The following is a 19767-nucleotide window of genomic DNA, read 5'->3' on the forward strand; positions in this document are numbered from 1 at the left end:
TTTATTCACAAAGCACTTGCCTGTGAAGTTGCGGCGGCGTAGCCTAAATCACCCGGCGGAATTCAAATTCGGCGGGTAGGGGGCGTGTTTCATTTAAATGAAGCGCGTCCCCGCGCCGAACGAACTGCGAATGCGCCGTCCCTAAAATATCCCGGCGTGCATTGCTCTAAATGACGTCGCAAAGGACGTCATTGGTTTTGACGTGGACGTAAATGGCGTCCAGCCCCATTCACGGACGACTTACACAAAAAAAAAACGTAAAATTAAAAAATTTTGACGCGGGAACGACAGCTATTCTTAACATAGGATACGCCACCTAGGGGGCAGCTTTATCTTTACGCCGGCATACCTCTTACGGAAACGGCGTATCTTTACTGCGACGGGCAAGCGTACGTTCGTGAATCTGCGTATCTACTAATTTGCATATTGCAATGGAAGCGCCACCTAGTGGCCAGCGGAAATATTGCAGGCGCAGTGGACGGCGCAGGCCGTCGTATCTTAGGTAGGTTTTCAGTGTATCTCAGTTTGAGCATACACTTAAACATGCATCGGGCTTAGATTGCCAGTTAAGTCGGTGTATCTACTGATACGCCGGCGTAACTCTTTGTGAATCTGGCCCAACATGTTTTCCATCGGAAATTCCGTTTGTATGGAACTCCGACGGAGAAAAAAAAAACATGCATGCTCGGAAACAATTTGACGCATGCTCGGAAGCATTGAACTTCATTTTTCTAGGCTCGTCGTAGTGTTATGTACGTCACCGCGTTTTTGACGGTCGAAATTTGGTGTGACCGTGTGTATGCAAGACAGCTTGAGCGCAATTCCGTCGGAAAAACCCGGAGTTCATTCCAACGGAAAAAAACGATCATGTGTACGAGGCATTATTGGGCTCCATCTATCTAATTGTCAGGGCCGAGAGCTGAATAACAAAAAAGGGCCCGGGTCAAGGGGTGGCTGCCCTGGGCACTGTGGTATCATGTGAGGTGCAGGGGCACCACAAGGAGATTGGGGAGGGGGGAGGAGATTTGTGTTGGGAGGAGAAATTTGTGAGGCTACAGGAGGTAAGAACGAGGGGACATTTTGGGGAGGTGTGCTAGGAGCAGGATTTGTGTTGAGGGGGGGGGATGGGCGAAGATGATTTGTAAAATTTCCTTTGGGAGGAGGATTTGTGCTAGTAGGAATGATTGGTGGGCATTGGTGCAAGGATGGGAAATGGGGGGGGGGGGGTATTTGTGCTAGGATGGGGGATTGGAGCGCGGGGGGGGGGGGGTGATATATGCTTGGAGACAAAATTTGTGGGGTAGAGGATTTGTGCTAGGAAGGCATAATTATTTTGTGTGGGGGGGGGGGGGGGGGGGGGGAGGGATTGTGCTGGGAGTCAATAGTCAAGCCCTCTGGCTTACCCCTACCTGTGTCTGACCACATCCACTATTTGATGTGATTTGGGGGGTGTGTGTAGGTGGAGGGGTTTAGGGGTCTCGTGGTTGAATTCCAGCGCCTATTGTTCGAGAAAAGAAGCCCTGGTTAGGGGTAAGCGTAACAATCACTGTCTATGGTGATGGCCTACCTAATGAGTATGTACCTTGGTTTATGAAGACGGCATCTTATTTAAAAAAGGTGGGCTCTAACCTACTGGTCATTCTCTCATGGTATTATAGTGTATAATATTGGTTTTGGCAATGCACTACCTCTACATATGATGATACGGATTGAGACCCCTGACATAACCTCTTTTAAGGAGAATAAACACTTGTAGTATATATTTTCACACATGCATATGTATTATATCTTATATAGATAAAGAAATAAAAACAAATAAAAACAATATAAGAATATAAAAAGAAAAGGAAAGGAAAACAACATTTCAGTGGTTCTAATCATAACACAAAATATTCATTTTAGTACTTCCATCACAATGTGTGGACTTCTCACTGCTCCCACTTTCCTGGTTGGTTCTGCTCAGAATCTGCCTCTAAATAAGTGGGGACTGACACCCAATCCCTACAATGAATGCCTTTTTTGAGCTACTGTGAACAGGGGCAGTACCAATGTAAGGGGCCCGAGCGTTTTCCAGGGGCCCAGCAGACCAGGGGGGCCAGGCCTGAAGCTGTGTAAAATGTCTGATGCTGCCCTGCCTGTGAAATAAGGTTGATCGTGTGATCCTGGGACATTGGTGGGACAGAAGGCCAAGATGAGGGACTGTCCCGGCAAATCTAGGGCAGTTGGCACTTATGCTAAAGTCTATCAGGATAGTAATTTAGAAGATATCACTGTACAGGCACCAGGGCTGTCATCCTGACCCTCCCTTTACTTCTGGTGGGTCAAAAATATGGTAGTCTATGGGGCAGATCCTCAAAGAAATTACGCCGGCGTATCTCTTGATACGCCGCGTAATTTTAAATTTTGCGCGTCGTATCTTTGTTTTGGTATCCACAAAACAAGATACGACGGCATCTCGGCTAGATCCGACAGGCGTACGTCTTAGTACGCCGTCGGATCTAAGCTGCAATTTTTCGGCGGGCGCTAGGTGGCGTTCCCGTCGAAATCAGCGTTGAGTATGCAAATTAGCTAGTTACGGCGATCCACGAATGTACGTCCGCCCGGCGCATTTTTTTACGTTGTTTGCGTTCGGCTTTTTCCGGCGTATAGTTAAAGCTGCTATTATGAGACGTACTCAATGTTAAGTATGGCCGTCGTTCCCGTGTACAATTTTGAATTTTTTACATCATTTGCGTAAGTCGTTCGCGAATAGGAATTTGCGTAGAATGACGTCACCGTCGTAAGCATTGGCTGGTTCCGGTTTCATTTCGAGCATGCGCACTGGGATACCCCCACGGACGGCGCATGCGCAGTTAAAAAAAAAACTTTGTTTACGTCGGGTCACAACGTATTTACATAAAACACGCCCCCATTACATCCATTTGAATTCCGCGCCCTTACGCCGCGAGAGATACACTACGCCAGCTATGAAGAAGCACTAAGGCATAGTGCGAAACGTCAGCTTTTCTTTTGTTGTGCTGTTTTTTGCTGTGGCATGTATTTTGTGATTTTTAATTAAAGGAGGAGTTTTTTTGGAGTGCGGCTGTCCCAGCTTTTTTCCTTCATCCTAACCTGCATAAAGATACACTACGCCGCCGTAACTTACGGCGCAAATTCTTTCAGGATTCGAAAAAAAAAAGGATAAGTTACGGCGGCGTAGCGTATCTTAGATACGCTGCGCCCGGCGGAAAGGTATGTGGATCTGCCCCTATATGTCTATCCTAAAAGCTTCCCTTTAGAATTACGTCATAGAATTGCGCTCCCACGACCGGCACTAATTGTAAAAGGGGAAACCTTAGCATGGGAGCTCTTTTTTTTTTTTAACAATACATTTTTATTAGATTTTCCATATAACAAAAACAATAAGGGATAATGAATCAAATATATGCAGTACTCTATCAGTACAGTTTTTTTTTTTTTTTTTTAGTAGAGGAGCATCTGTGCCAAAACACCCAATAAATATCCATAGTGGCAAGCCTGCAATTGCTATAATAAATAAATAATAGCTCCCCCTATCTCTTTTATACGTACATTTTATCCATTGAAGTGGTATTTCTGAAAAAAAAAACAAAAAAAATAAACATAAAAAATAAAATATATTAAGAAGATGATTTTAAAAAGAATCGGTCACTTTGCCATGAATAATGAAAGCTGACCCTGCCCCCCCCCCCCCGACCTATTTATTCTCACCTTTGCTGCTATGTTGCTTTATCAGAGCTCTAGGAAAATACCGGAAAGTTCCAGGTATGGGGAAGCACTTGACTTCTTCAGGATGCAAAATCTGGCCAATGTTATTTTCCATTCAAATCCTCCTCCTTAGACATCCCTGAGACCTCTGGTGGGGGGCGCTATCCTGGATGTGATATCAGGAGCCCCTAGTAGACTCCAGTGACACTCTATAGCAGTGATGGTGAACCTTGGCACCCCAGATGTTTTGAAACTACATTTCCCATGATGCTCTTGCTGCAAGAGCATCATGGGAAATGTAGTTTCAAAACATCTGGGGGTGCCAAGGTTCAACATCACTGCTCTATAGCATTTCTCTCAACTCCCCCCTCCCCCTTCTTCTACAAGTTTTATACGGTGGTGAGGGGCGGTGGAGCTTGGCCAGCACAGATAGTAACTAGACACTCCCAGAAGGGGAGGGGTCTTTGACTAGGGTGACCACGTGTCCCGGATTGCCCGGGACAGTCCCGCATTCTGCAGGTCTGTCCCGGGCACCTTCACTCTGGGACAATACAGTGTCCCGGAATGAAACTGACACAGGTCCCAGCATGAACCCCTTTAGAGCTTAAGATGTGACAACCCCCCAAACTAGTGAAGAACTACAGGTCCCAGCATAGATCTGTGAAATCTATGGGGTCACACCCTTAGATCTCATGGGTTCATGCTGGAAGTTTCAAAATTGGGGGGGATGGGGGTCACATCTTTAGATATCATCGGTTCATGCTTGGATTTGTAGTCCTTTACTTTAGGGGGGTGTGACCTCCCCAAAGTTAAGGACTACAGGTCCCAGCATGAACCCCCCCCCCCCCCCCAGAGCTGAAGATGTGAGACCCCCTGCCCCCCAAAGAGTGAAGAACTACAGGTCCCAGCATAAACCTGTGAAATCTATGGGATCACACCCTTAGATCTCAGGGGTTTCATGCTGGGTGTTGTAGTCCTTCAAATGGGGGGGGGGTCACATCTTTAGATATTAGGAGTTCCTGCTGGGACTTGTAGTCCTTTACTTTTGGGGTGAATGTGACCCCCAAAAGTGAAGGACTACAGGACCCACCATGAACCCCTCAGAGCTGAAGATGCGACCCCCCCCCCCCCCAACTAGTGAAGAACTACAGGTCCCAGGATGTACCGGTAAAAACCATGGGGGGGGGGGTCACAATTTTTTTTTATAAAAAGTTATCTTTTTTTAGGAAGTGGGGGGGGCGGGGTGTCCCTGAATGGCAGTTTGGAAACGTGGTCACCCTATCTGTGACATGCAAGAAGGGAGGGGCTGTGCTAAGTTATCGACTCTTCCTATATAGTGTCAAATCCCTAGCGGGTTCAGAGGCACGTTATTAGGGAATAAATCTAAATTTATGGAAAGTAAACATTTGAAATACTTGGTTATCCTGTGTTTTTTTTTTTACCTGCAGTTCTTTATGCTGGTGACAGGGTCTCTTTAAAACCAAAAATGTACAATCAATATTCATCAAGTTTACAAAAAAAATAAAATCCTGCTTGTTGTATTTTTTTGGTGTGCTGTACATAGAGATAAACTGTACTGCTTATAAAACGATTCAAACCCTTCATACGTTAGCTGGCATTACGGTTGTCACCTGTCCCGGGTTGGCAGGGACAGTCCCCATTTTGAGAGGTCTGTCCCTCCCTTTCTTTTTTAATTTTTATTTATTTTTTTGTTCGTCAGCACCCAAAGCCACCCCCCCCCCCCCTCGATTCTCAACTTGCGACGCTTCTCTGCTCCAGGGGGCCCATGCCTGAAGCTGTAAAATTCCTGATGGCGGCCCTGTGTACAGCACTGCGTAAATTGTTGGTGCCATATAAGTATCACAAATAAAGAAAGCATAATAATTAGCTTAGGGTAACCAGTATGGTTCTAAATCTACTGCTGGCTGAAAGTGTCAGTTAGAAGCTGCATAAGCTGTCATACCTAACTGACTCCACTAGAGGTCAGCACAGTCAATGATCCAGCAGTGCAGCTCGCAATGCTCATTCATTATAGGACTCAATAGCTCTTATTCTATGGCCCAGATTCTCGAAGGCGTTACGACGGCGCAACACCATTAGCGCCGTCGTAACTCCTCATCTGGCCCCGGGTATCTATGCGACTGATTCTTAGAATCAGTTGCGCATAGGTACCCATTAGATCTGACAAGCGTAAGGCTGTTACGCTGTCAGATCTTAAAAGTAATTTTTTTTCCCGCGCTAGGTGTCGCATCGTCGCTTTTCCCCGTCGTCTATGCAAATGAGGTAAGTACGGCGATTCCCGAACATACGCGAGATCGACGCAGCGAATTAACGTCGTTTGCGTAGCGTACCCGACGCGTAAGGTTGCCCCTGCTATTAGCAGGGGCAACCAATGTTAACGATGGCCGTCGTTCCCGCGTCGAATTGAATCAAAATTACGTCGTTTGCGTAAGACGTCCGTGAATGGCGCTGGACGCCATTTACGTATACATCTAGGCAAATGAAGTCGGGGCGACGTCATTTAGCGCAATGCACGTCGGGTAATTTACCCAACGGAGCATGCGCAGTACGCTCGGCGCGGGAGCGCGCCTAATTTAAATGGTGCCCGCCCCATTTGAATTGGGTGGGCTTGCGCCGAGCAATCTAACGATACACCGCCGCAAGTTTACAGGTAAGTGTTCTGAGAATCAGGATTTAAACCTGTAGACCTGCGGCGGTGTAACGTAGAGCTCATACATTACGCTGCCCAGGAGCAGCGCGAATGTATGAGAATCTGGGCCAAAGTCTCTAGGAGGGTAATATAATGCTGCATACACTTTCGTGAAAAAAAGTATAAAAATGACTTTAATTCACAGAAATTAAAAAAAAATAAAAAATTCAGCCCAATAAAATTATTAGGATTGCAACAGCCATTGAGGCCCAGATTCTCAAAGGGCTTACGACGGCGCAACGCCATGTACGCCGTCGTAAGTCCTAATCTGGGCCGTCGTATCTATGCGACTGATTCTTAGAATCAGTTACGCATAGATATCCATTAGATCCGACAGGCGTAAGGCTCTTACGCCGTCGGATCTTAAATGCAATTTTTTTTTTGTCCGTTCGGTGTCGCCTCCGTCGTTTTCCCCGTCGAGTATGCAAATTAGCTAGATACGCGAATTCCCGAACGTACGCGCGGCCGACGCAGTAAAGTTACGACGTTTACGTTAGGCTTGTCCCGGCGTAAAGTTGCCCCTGCTATATGAGGCGCAACCAATGTTAAGTATGGCCGTCGTTCCCACGTCAAAATTTATACATTTACGTTGTTTGCGTAAGTCGTCCGTGAATGGGGCTGGACGCCATTTACGTTCACGGCGAAACCAATGACGTCCTTGCGACGTCATTTGGAGCAATGCACCCTGGGATATTTTATGGACGGCGCATGTGCAGTACGTTCGGCGCGGGAACGCGCTTAATTTAAACGCTACACGCCCCCTACCCGCCTAATTTTAATTAGGCGGGCTTGCGCCGGGTGATTTACGCTACGCCGCCGCAACTTTACAGGCAAGTTCTTTGTGAATAAAGCACTTGCCTGAAAAACTTGTTTTTCAGGAGCGCTCATTTAAAAGTCTGCTGGGCGAAAAATTAACAATTCTGTCCCTTTTGCGCATAAATCGCCTGGCTATGCTCACACTTAAGTGTCCCCTGGGGGCTACCTTATTCTGAAGAGACTGGCGTGACCCTATCAACCTGTACTTACCACTGCATGTGGTCTAGCCCCGCCCCTGACATGATTGAATTCTGCTAAACTCCTCCCCCCGCTCTTCATAATTGGCTGGCCACAGGCATAAAATATACCCAACAGAGCTGCAGCAGTAGACAATCATTTCTCACTTGCTGCCTAAGCAAAGATCACATGGTCTCTGGCTGCTCAGAGCACTGTGGCTATTTAATGTGTTTAGAGACTGTAAAGAGTCCATTGTTAGTCAAAACATGTCTGTTAGTCTAGCAGTGGGGCACAAACACTGTACACCACTAGTAAACAGCAAGCAAACGTCTATACTATATGTAAGGACCCAATACTGCTGCCCTTGAACGCTACATATATTACTTCCTGAGGAAGACAAGCGCTACCCATGAACACTATATATATTACTTCCTGAGGAAGACAAGCGCTACCCATGAACACTACATATATTACTTCCTGAGGAAGACAAGTGCTACCCATGAACACTATATATATTACTTCCTGAGGAAGACAAGTGCTGCCCATGAACACTATATATATTACTTCCTGAGGAAGACAAGTGCTGCCCATGAACACTATATATATTACTTCCTGAGGAAGACAAGCGCTACCCATGAACACTACATATATTACTTCCTGAGGAAGACAAGTGCTACCCATGAACACTATATATATTACTTCCTGAGGAAGACAAGTGCTGCCCATGAACACTATATATATTACTTATATTACTTCCTGAGGAAGACAAGCGCTGCCCATGAACACTATATATATTACTTCCTGAGGAAGACAAGTGCTGCCCATGAACACTATATATATTACTTCCTGAGGAAGACAAGCGCTGCCCATGAACACTATATATATTACTTCCTGAGGAAGACAAGCGCTGCCCATGAACACTATATATATTACTTCCTGAGGAAGACAAGTGCTGCCCATGAACACTATATATATTACTTATATTACTTCCTGAGGAAGACAAGCGCTGCCCATGAACACTATATATATTACTTATATTACTTCCTGAGGAAGACAAGCGCTGCCCATGAACACTATATATATTACTTCCTGAGGAAGACAAGTGCTGCCCATGAACACTATATATATTACTTCCTGAGGAAGACAAGTGCTGCCCATGAACACTATATATATTACTTATATTACTTCCTGAGGAAGACAAGCGCTGCCCATGAACACTATATATATTACTTCCTGAGGAAGACAAGTGCTGCCCATGAACACTATATATATTACTTCCTGAGGAAGACAAGCGCTGCCCATGAACACTATATATATTACTTCCTGAGGAAGACAAGCGCTGCCCATGAACACTATATATATTACTTCCTGAGGAAGACAAGTGCTGCCCATGAACACTATATATATTACTTATATTACTTCCTGAGGAAGACAAGTGCTGCCCATGAACACTATATATATTACTTATATTACTTCCTGAGGAAGACAAGCGCTGCCCATGAACACTATATATATTACTTCCTGAGGAAGACAAGTGCTGCCCATGAACACTATATATATTACTTCCTGAGGAAGACAAGTGCTGCCCATGAACACTATATATATTACTTCCTGAGAAAGACGAGCGCTCCCCTTGAACGCTATATATATTACTTCCCGAGGAAGAGGAGCACTGCCCTTGAACACTATATATATTACTTCCTGAGGAAGACAAGCGCTACCCATGAACACTACATATATTACTTCCTGAGGAAGACAAGCGCTACCCATGAACACTATATATATTACTTCCTGAGGAAGACAAGCTTGTGCCTCGTCAAAACATCAAATTAAACCGCCATCGTGCGTTGACCTTTTAAGACCCGTGAGTGCCGCTCTCTATTTTGGTTTATATACACTATAGTGTTTGCTGTGCACCCGGGACCATTTTTTATCCCTGATTTGTGTGCGGTGACAACCATTGGCTATTATATATATACACACATACATACATACACATATGTATATTAATATATATATACAGTATATACATATAACAGCCTGGCCAATCAGTCTCCGCCAGCAGGCTCAGCCAGGGAGTGTTGGTCTGGGCAGTGGAGGGGAGTTATTCGGAATCTTTAGGATGAGGAAAGTGATATAATGATCGGTGTGGGCGGTCCGCGCTCCCTCCAAAATGCTCATGCCTTAAAGCTGCTCTGCCACACATGGCACCACAGATACACTTGATGGATATTTTATTTTGATAACTAACTCAACTCGGAGCACAAATGCTTTTTATTATAGCTGCCAAGACCCGGCTTAATCACCTCCATTTATTACTGCACAAGAGTGAGTTTGGGAGAATCCGCTCATTAAAATCTGTAATATTCTGAGATGAAGATGGTAAATGAGATCTTTTCTTCTTTTCTATCTTTCTGTCCCCCCCACCCCCTCCTTCTCTCCCCATCTCTATTATCCTCTCTCCATCTATGAGATCCTCTCTTCCTCTCTATCTCTCTCATCCCAATCTTTTACTCTGCTTCCCTCCTCTCCCTCTCACTCTTACTCTCCTCTCTTTCTATTTCTCTCTCTGCTTCTTTTCTTCCTCTCTCACTCTCTTTTATCTCTCCTCTCTATCCCTCTCATCTTACTGTCTCACTCCCCTCACTCTCCTCTCCCATCTCTCCCTCTCCTCTCCTCCCCTCTCCATGTCTCTCTCGATTTTCTCTCTCTCTCTCTCTCCGATTTTCCCCCCTCTCTGTCTCCATTCTGATTTTGCCCTCTCTCTCACTCTCTCCATTTTTCTCACTCTATCTCTCTCGCTCTGACTCTACTTTCTCTGACTCTCCTCCCTCTATCCTTCTCTCCAACTCTACTCTATTCTATCTTTATGACTCCACTCTGTCTCCCCCCCCTCTCTTTTTTATCTCTCTCTCTGGCTCTAATCTGTCTCTCCTCTCCAATCTCTCTGACTTTTCTCTGTCTCTCCTCTTCAATCTCTCTGACTCTAGTCTGTCTCTGCTCTCTCCCTATCCTCTCTCTCCCCTCTCCCTCTCTCCTCTTTCTCTCTCTCCGACTGTACTCTCTCTCTTCTCTCCTCTCTGTCTCTATGACTCCACTCTGTCTCTCCTCCCTCCCTCTCTCCCCTCTCTCTCCTCTCCACTCTGTCTGTCTCTCCTCCCTCCTTATCTCTATGACTCCACTCTGTCTGTCTCTCCTCTCTCCCTCTCTTCCCTCTCTCTCTCTCTCTCTCTCTCCGACTGTACTCTCTCTCTCGTCTCTCCTCCCTGTCTCTATGACTCCACTCTGCCTGTCTCTCCTCCCTGTCTCTATGACTCCACTCTGTCTGTCTCTCCTCCCTCCCTCTCTCCCCTCTTTCTCCTCTCCACTCTGCCTGTCTCTCCTCCTCCTCTACCTCTATGACTCCACTCTGTCTGTCTCTCCTCCCTGTCTCTATGACTCCACTCTGTCTGTCTCTCCTCCCTCCCTCTCTCCCCTCTTTCTCCTCTCCACACTGCCTGTCTCTCCTCCCCCTCTATCTCTATGACTCCACTATGTCTGTCTTTCCTCCCTCCCTCCCTCTCTCCCCTATTTCTCCTCTCCTCTCCACACTGCCTGTCTCTCCTCCCCCTCGATTACTATGACTCCACTCTGTCGCTCTTCTCTCCTATCTTTCTATTTTTATGACTCACTCTGTCTCTCCTCTCCACTCTGTCTGTTGCTCTTCTCTCCTCTCTCTCTTTCTCTCTCTCTCTCTCTTCTCTCCTCTCCTCTCTTTCTCTCTCTCTCTTCTCGCCTCTCTTTCTCTCTCTCTTCTCTCTCTATTTCTATGACTCCAACCTGTCTGTCTCTCCTCTCCCTTTCTCTCTCCTCTCCTCTCCACTCTGTCTGTTGCTCTTCTCTCCTCTCTTTCTCTCTCTCTCTCTCTTCTCACCACTCTTTCTCTCTTCTCTCTCTTTTTCTATGACTCCACTCTGTCTGTCTCTCCTCTCTCCTCTCCTCTCCACTCTGTTTGTTGCTCTTCTCTCCTCTCTTTCTCTCTTCTCTCTCTATTTCTATGACTCCACTCTGTCTGTCTCTCCTATCTCCCCTCTCTCTCCTCTCCTCTCCTCTCCACTCTGTCTATCGCTCTTCTCTGCTCTTTTTTCTCTCTTCTCACCTCTCTCTCTCTCTCCTCTCTCTTTTCTCCTCTCTCTCTATTTCTATGACTGCACTCTGTCTGTCTCTCCCTCTCTCCCCTCTCTCTCTCCTCTCCACTCTGTCTGTCTCTCCTCTCTCCCATGTCACTCTTCTCTCTCTCTCTCTCTCTCTCTCTCTCGCTCTGCCTCTCTCTTTTGGCACATATGCTTTATGGAATGCGGGTGACTGTTAGAAAATAGAAAAGAATAATGATGATTCTAATTGCTAATGGGCTGAATTACACATGTCTAATTGTAATTTAGTGACTCTGAAATCCTGATTCTTTAGGAACACTTGTTAGCTCTGTTCCGCTGGGAGCGGAGACATGAAAAATTATTTTACACAACTTGTACAGCGGCGGGGAAAGGGGGGGGGGGGGCGCGTTCTGTATCTGTGGATCACGGCAATCGACATTTTAAATCCATTTCCAAGGGCCATTTGCTGCTGATCTGGGACATTCAAGCCAGGAAAATGAAGATACTGGAGCACTGAATGCCCCCAAAACACTGAGGCCCAGATTCTCGTAGATGGGCGTAAAACTGTGCGGGCGTAACGTATCTGATTTACGTTACGCCGCCGCAAGTTTTACGGGCAAGTGCTTTATTCACAAAGAACTTGCCTGTAAAGTTGCGGCGGCGTAGCGTAAATCACCCGGCGCAAGCCCGCCTAATTCAAATTAGCTGGGTAGGGGGCGTGGAGCATTTAAATTAAGCGCGTTCCCGCGCCGTCCGAAAAATATCCCGGGATGCATTGCTCCAAATGACGTCGCAAGGACGTCATTGGTTTCGACGTGAACGTAAATGGCGTCCAGCCCCATTCACGGACGACTTACGCAAACGACGTAAGGAACGACGGCCATACTTAACATTGGTTACCCCTCATATAGCAGGGGCAGCTTTACGCGGCGCAAATCTAACGTAAACGTCGTAACTTCACTGCGTCGACCGCGCGTACGTTCGGGAATTCGCATATTTTGCTAACTCGACGGGGAAAACGACGGAGGCGACACCTAGCGGCGAAATAAAAAAATTGCATTTAAGATACGACAGCGTAAGAGCCTTACGCCTGTCGGATCTAATGGATATCTATGCGTAACTGATTCTAAGAATCAGTCGCATAGATACGACGGCCCAGATTAGGACTTACGACGGCGTACATTGCGTTGCGCCGTCGTAAGCCCTTTGAGAATCTGGGCCTGAGATACATTCAATAAGGAGACACAGAGATCAGAGACGATGAGCAGGGTTTGGTATCTCTTCACAGCCAATCATGTGTCATTCTGATGATAGAGTATGGCTCAATTGGTTACTACCTTTTTTTTTCTTATGAAATAATCCCCAAATAATTAATATTAAATAAGATCTTCTGTTTAATGCAACAATTAACCTCAAAGGGGTATTTATTAAAAATATTCAAGCATTTGCAATCCTAAGCCCTGTCATTTGCCCGAAATGTTTATTTCCTATGATTATCAGCTCCATCTACTGGCCATAATGTAGTATTTTCCTTATTGATAATTTTCAAGACAATACCATATTATTGCCACTAGATGGAACTGATGATCATAGAAAATGAAAGTATTGAGATTATTTGTGAATGCTTGAGGCATTCACATGGTAATCCAAAGTGTTAAGATACATCCCAAGAGCAATAGACAGGAAATGCCTTTGGCATTTCTTGCCAGAGCCCACTTCCGACTGCCTGGAGGGTTTGTATAAGCCCCACCGTCCAAGAAATCGCTGCTTTCTATTTCCCAGACTATATGGTTTGTAGATCATAAGACTGGCTGAACAGAACTTCATTCTGAACATCACCTAGCTCTTTAATTATGTTATTGCTTTTGTCAACCACAATCCAACCACATGCCCCCCCCCCCCCCCAACCACGTGTGGTTGAACATTCCACAGCTTAACTTCCCTTACTGTAAAGAACACCTCCATGTACAGCAAAACAAAATACACACCAAGTCGGCTTTTAGAATGAACATGTTGGCTGAGCTGAGCTCCTTACCTGGATAAGGATGGATTCCGTTGGCAAACACGGCTTCTGCAGCTGGTTGCCCATTAGCTTGGGGCGGAATGCCGGTGAAGCCGTTGACCCCGATTGGAGATGGAATACTAGGCACAGCTGGTGCGGTGATACCAGGTGGTGTGCTGCCACCTAGAGGAGGGGGCAACAAAAACAGAAATGTAAATGTTACAAAAATCTGCAGAAACCTGCAATCTGTACTGAAGGAAATACGTGAGCTCTGAAAATACCACCTGCCTAACTTCAATACTTTCTCAATGCCTTGAAATAAATATGTAGCAAATGAGACTGATGCCGCGTACACACGGTCGTTTTTCGGCATGAAATAAAAACAACGTTTTTCAGCATGTCCAAAAAACAACGTTTTTCCAACTTCATCATTAAAAATGACGTTGCCCACACACCATCGTTTTTGAAAAATTATGATCAAAGCGCGGTGACGTACAACACCTACGACGGCACTCTAAAGGGGAAGTTCTATTCGCCTTTGGGCTGCTTTTAGCTGATTCCGTGTTAGTAAAAGACTAAAAAGACTAAAAACGATGTGAAGCCCACACACCATCATTTTAACCACTTGAGACCCGCGCTATTGACAAAAGACGTCAACAGCGCGGCTCTCAGGTGCCAACTGGACGTCGGCACTGCGTCGCTTTAACAGACAATTGCGCGGTCGTGCGACGTGGCTCCCAAACCAAATTGACATCCTTTTTTTTCCCACAATTAGAGCTTTCTTTTGGTGGTATTTGATCACCTCTGCGGTTTTTATTTTTTGCGCTAGAAAAAAAATAGAGCGACAATTTTGAAAAAAATTCAATATTTTTTACTTTTTGCTATAATAAATATCCCCCAAAATCGCAATAAGCGTTTATCGATTGGTTTGCCGAAAATGTATAGCGTTTACAAAATAGGGGATAGTTTTATTTCATTTTTTTTTTTTTTTTACTAGTAATGGCGGCGATCAGCGATTTTTTTCGTGACTGCGACATTATGGCGGACACTTCGGACAATTTTGACACATTTTTGGGACCATTGTCATTTTCACAGCAAAAAATGCATTTAAATTGCATTGTTTATTGTGAAAATGACAGTTGCAGTTTGGGAGTTAACCACAGGGGGCACTGAAGGAGTTATGCTTCACCTAGTGTGTGTTTACAACTGTAGGGGGGTGTGGCTGTAGGACTGACGTCATTTATTGTGTCTCCCTATAAAAGGGATGACACGATCGATGCAGCCGCCACAGTGAAGCACGGGGAAGCCGTGTTTACATACGGCTCTCCCCGTTGTTCAGCTCCGGGGAGCGACTGCGAGGGGGCGGCTAGAAACGAATAGCCGCACCCTCGTCCCGGATCACTCCTGAAGCCACAGGAACCGCCGCATGTACGGGGGGGGGTCCCGATCGGACCCCCGACCCACGTCTAGGCAGGGACGTACAGGTACGCCAATGTGCCTGTCCGTCGTATATATGTATATGTATATATGTATATGTACATGCGGCGGTCCGGAAGTGGTTAATGCGCACTGCGTCGGACGGACGGACGTTCGTGAATCGGCGTATCTCCCTCATTTGCATATGTGAATATAAAATCAAAGGGAGCGCCAAATACGTCCAGCATAAATATGCGCCCACTCTACGCCGGCGTAGGCAAGTTACGTCGGTCGGATGAAGCCTATTTTTAGGCGTATCTTAGTTTTGTGGGCACAGCGCACAGATACGACGGCGCATATTTGCACTTACGCGGCGTATCTCGAGATACGTCGGCGCAAGTGCTTTGTGACTCTGGACCATACTTTTGCTAGTAGGTGTCCCTCATTCCCATCTCAAAATGTCGGGAGGTATGTGAACACATGGCATGTCCCAAATGTTTATATCCTACCCCAGCATGCACCAGTGGCATCAACCTCCTACTGGATTGGCTGAAGAAAATAAAAATATTCATAACTTAGTTTTGTTTGCGAAATCTCCTACTATGACCCGTGATAAGAGTGACATCTACTGAGACAGTGGCCCGGATTCACAGACACTGGCGCATATTTATGCCGCCGTAGAGTATCTCCTTTACGCTACGCCGACGCAGCGCAGAGAGGCAAGCACTGAATTCACAAAGCACTTCCTCCCAAATCTGCGCTGGGTTTCTCAGGCGTAAGTCGGCGTAAGTGGAAGTGGGCGTGAGCCATGCTAATGAGGCGTGACCCCATGCAAATGATGGGCCGAGCGTCAGACAGATACGTATAACGAACGGCGCATGCGCCGTCCCGTGGGCGCATCTCAGTGCGCATGCTCACAATCACTTCGGAACAACTGCCTAAGATACGCCGGATCACTGCCTATGGCGTGAACGTAACCTACGCCTAGTCATATTCACGTCCAACGTAAACTACGTCGGCTTGTGTTCCCTGGTGCAGCCCTTTGCATGGATGCTGCTGAGTTACACCTCCTTTATGGGGCATAACTTTACGCCGGACGTATGACTTAACGCGCACTGCGTCGGACGGACGTACGTTCGTGAATCGGCGTATCTCCCTTATTTGCATATGTAAATTGAAAATCAAAGGGAGCGCCAAATACGTCCAGCATAAATATGTGCCCACTCTACGCCGGCGTAGGCAAGTTACGTCGGTCGGATGAAGCCTATTTTCAGGCGTATCTTAGTTTTGTGGGCACGGCGCACAGATACGACGGTGCATATTTGCACTTACGCGGCGTATCTCAAGATACGTCGGCGCAAGTGCTTTGTGAATCCGGGCCATACTTTGGCTAGTAGGTGTCCCTCATTCCCATCTCAAAATGTTGGGAGGTATGTGAACACATGGCATGTCCCAAATGTTTATATCCTACCCCAGCATGCACCAGTGGCATCAACCTCCTACTGGATTGGCTGAAGAAAATAAAAATATTCATAACTTAGTTTTGTTTGCGAAATCTCCTACTATGACCCGTGATAAGAGTGACATCTACTGGAGACAGTGAGAAATCACTAGGCATGTGCAAAAGGGAAAATTTTGTTTCGTTTAGTTTCGTTTTAATTCGTTATTTAATTAATTTCGTTAAGTTAGGTTCGTTACATGTGTTAAATTCGTTTTCGGAACTCGTTCGTTTTCGATCGAATTTCGAAAAATCCGGTCGAATTCGAAAATTCTCTCTTTGAATATAATTTCGAAATTCGATCGGAATTCGAAAAAAAAAAAATAATTGTTTTCGAATTCCAAATCGAAAACCCGCGGACGAAATTCGATCGGAATTCCAAAAAAAAAAAAAATTCGAATTCCAAATCGAAAACCCGCGGACGAAATTCGATCGGAATTCCAAAAAAAAAAAAAAAAAAAAATTTGAATTCCGATCGAATTTCGTCCGCGGGTTTTCGATTCCAAATCGAAAACGTTCGTTCGGATTCGGTAAATTCATTAATATTGCAATTCGGGAATTCGTATGCATCCGAATGTCCGAATAATGAAAAATTCGTCCGAATTTCGATTCGGAACGAAACGAAATGCACATGCCTAGAAATCACAAGCCAACATAAGCTTAGGGAAAAACTAGGTGAAGAACGATACAATCAGGCTCAGCTAACTACAGCCCAGCCAAAAACGAAATTGACTTAGTAGCCCCTGTTTAGGACAAGGAGGCTACACTTGTGAAGCTGAAGGACATTTTCTTTTTTACACAGTTACTGGGGTAGATTCAGGTAGCAATTGCGTCTGCGTAACCATAGTTACGCAGCGCAATTGCTTACTTGCGCCGGCGTCTCGAATGCTCCTGATTCAGGAACCTCGATACGCTGGCTGCAGCCTAAGATATGACTGGCATAAGGCTCCTTATGCCGTTGTATCGTAGGCTGCATTCTTACGATGGCCGCTAGTGGGCGTTCCCGTAGTGGTCAGCGTATAGTATGCAAATTGCATACTAACGCCGATTCACCACCCTACGCGAGCCCTGCGTACGCAGTTTACGTTGTTTCCGTTCGTCGGGTTCCGCGTAAGGCTGCCCATGCTATTAGCAGGGGCAGCCAATGCTACGTATACCCGTCGTTCCCGCGTTGCGGATTTAAAATTTAACGTCGTTTGCATAAGTGAATCGTGAATGGCGCTGGACGCCATTTACGTTCACTTTGAAGCAAATGACGTCCTTGCGACGTCATTTGCCGCAATGCACGTCGGAGCATGTGCACTGCGTTCGGCGCGGGAACGCGCCTAATTTAAATGATCCACGCCCCCTACGGGATCATTTAAATTACGCGCCCTTACGCCGGGCATTTTTAGGGAGCGCCCGCGCAAATTACGTGGCTACTGGTTCATGAATGAAGCGTAGCGCAGATAATTTGCGTAGGCGCAGGGTAAAAACGGGACGCTGCGCCTTCGTAAGAAGTGCGCAGCGGTACCTGAATCCACCCCACTGTGTATCAACATGTTCTTGCTGAGTGCTGAAATGCCACCTCCTCGGGCCACCAACCATCATCAGACCTTAAACGGACCTTCCTGAAAAATCCCTCCAGTTCTTTGTAAGGGCAGAACGATACAACAGGCTGCTATGCGCTTTGACCATTGCGCGGTTTTTATGGCACAAGCCAGACGGTTCATCCAAGAACACAAGGGGCCATATTCTTAAACAAGTTACGCCGGTGTATCTACTGATACACCGGCGTAATTCGAAATTCCCGCCGGCGTTTCATTGTTTTGTATTCACAAAACAATATACGCCGGATTTAGGCTAGGATCCGACTAGTGTAAGACACTTACACTGTCGGATCCTTAATGTAATTCTCCGCCGGCCGCTAGGTGGCGTTTACGTTCAGGTCTCATTTGTTTATGCAAATGAGCCTGATACGCCGATTCACGAACGAAATCGCGTCGCGTAACCGTCGCTTACGTCGTTTGCGTAGGCGTAAGGTTACCCCTGCTATATGAGGGGTAACCTTACGCCAGTCCCACGTAGGCCATGTTAAGTATGGCGTCGGGTCCGCGTCGTCTTTTCCCGTCGGGTACGTCGTTTCCCTAAATCGTTCTTGAATACGACTTTACGTCAATGACGCACACGTCGGCGTCATTGACGTTTTACGCCGAGAACTGGAGCATGCGCACTGGGCTATTTTAAGCACGGCGCATGCGCAGTTCGTTCGAATCGGGGGCGCGCTTAATTTAAATACAAGCCGCCCCCTTGGATTTACGCGGGGATACGCCGGGCCAATTACACTCCGCCGCCCCAAACTACGGAGCAAGTGTTTGGGGAATACAGCACTTGCTCCTGTAGGTTGGGGCGGCGTAGTGTAAATGGCTTACGCGCCGCCCGCCCAAAATCTACGGGAATATGGCCCAAGATGTCAATTTTTGACTGGAGCATTCTAATTTCCCATCACTGGTTTGAAAAACAATAAGACCACCGCAGGCAAATCATTTTACCTCCCAATGTCTTCGTTTACCCAGCATTAATTGAGTACTAATTAGGCTCTTATTGTTCTCCTTTCCCCTCTGTTGTTGTCACGCTTGTCTTGTATCACCTCCACTCCCCTCCCCCCCTTCCTTCTTCCCCAACACGCGCTCCCTCGTGAAAACCGGGATCCGCAGAAAGTTATGGGATCTGACGGCTCTTTGGGAATTGGATGACAGTTGCTGTGCCGGGGCAAAAAAAAAAAAAGAACACGCGAGCGGATGCTCCATTCTATTCATCAGTCAGAGGGAAGAAAAGAAAGAAGAAAAGAGGAGAGTGGAAAATTTCCCGTCACTTGAGTTGGCAGGTTTCCTCCCTATTATCAGCGATGACACCGGCACGCTGATGTGACAGCTCCTTGTGTTTGCGCTGTACATCAGATGAAAGGGGTGAAGACACTCATCTCCTCCTTTCTGCAAAGTCAGCGCTAACTCTCTGTTAGTTTTCTTTCCCTGTAATGTTGCAGCTTCAGCATGTGTTGTTGCAAGGATCAGGGGAGGATGGAACTTCACATATCTTATACAGCTTAAAGGGTACCTGTGCTTTTTCGCAGAGCCCTCTAGACGGGGCCGATCATAGGCAGGGTGCTTTGCACCCAGGCGCCTGCAGAGGTGGGGGCGTCGATGTGTATAAACACACGAAAGTCTCTGGCCATCTCCTATATCATGTCTGCAGTCTCTGATCATTTCCCATATCATGTCTGCAGTCTCTAATCATCTCCTGTACTATG

At 46.4% G+C, this 19767-nt stretch overlaps 1 protein-coding gene across 30 annotated transcripts in view; it reads right to left on the reverse strand.

Annotated features, from left to right (window-relative positions):
• The window catches only part of CELF4 (CUGBP Elav-like family member 4), a 1399301-nt gene that overhangs the window by 116450 nt on the left and 1263084 nt on the right, over positions 1–19767 (reverse strand). For 15 of the 30 annotated variants that reach the window (XR_005746938.1, XM_040336074.1, XM_040336067.1 and 12 more), the window contains 2 exons: positions 13598–13747; positions 3571–3594 (listed from right to left, as the gene is read on the reverse strand). Coding sequence is in view for 29 of the 30 variants with exons in the window: in XM_040336074.1 (XP_040192008.1) it covers positions 3571–3594; positions 13598–13747 (174 nt within the window). In the remaining variant the exon portion in view is untranslated. The remainder of the gene's footprint in view (positions 1–3570; positions 3595–13597; positions 13748–19767) is intronic. The other 15 variants (XM_040336066.1, XM_040336069.1, XM_040336062.1 and 12 more) reach the window with 1 other exon arrangement.

The sequence above is a fragment of the Rana temporaria genome, chromosome 1, assembly GCF_905171775.1.
Source record: "Rana temporaria chromosome 1, aRanTem1.1, whole genome shotgun sequence".
Taxonomy (NCBI): domain Eukaryota; kingdom Metazoa; phylum Chordata; class Amphibia; order Anura; family Ranidae; genus Rana; species Rana temporaria.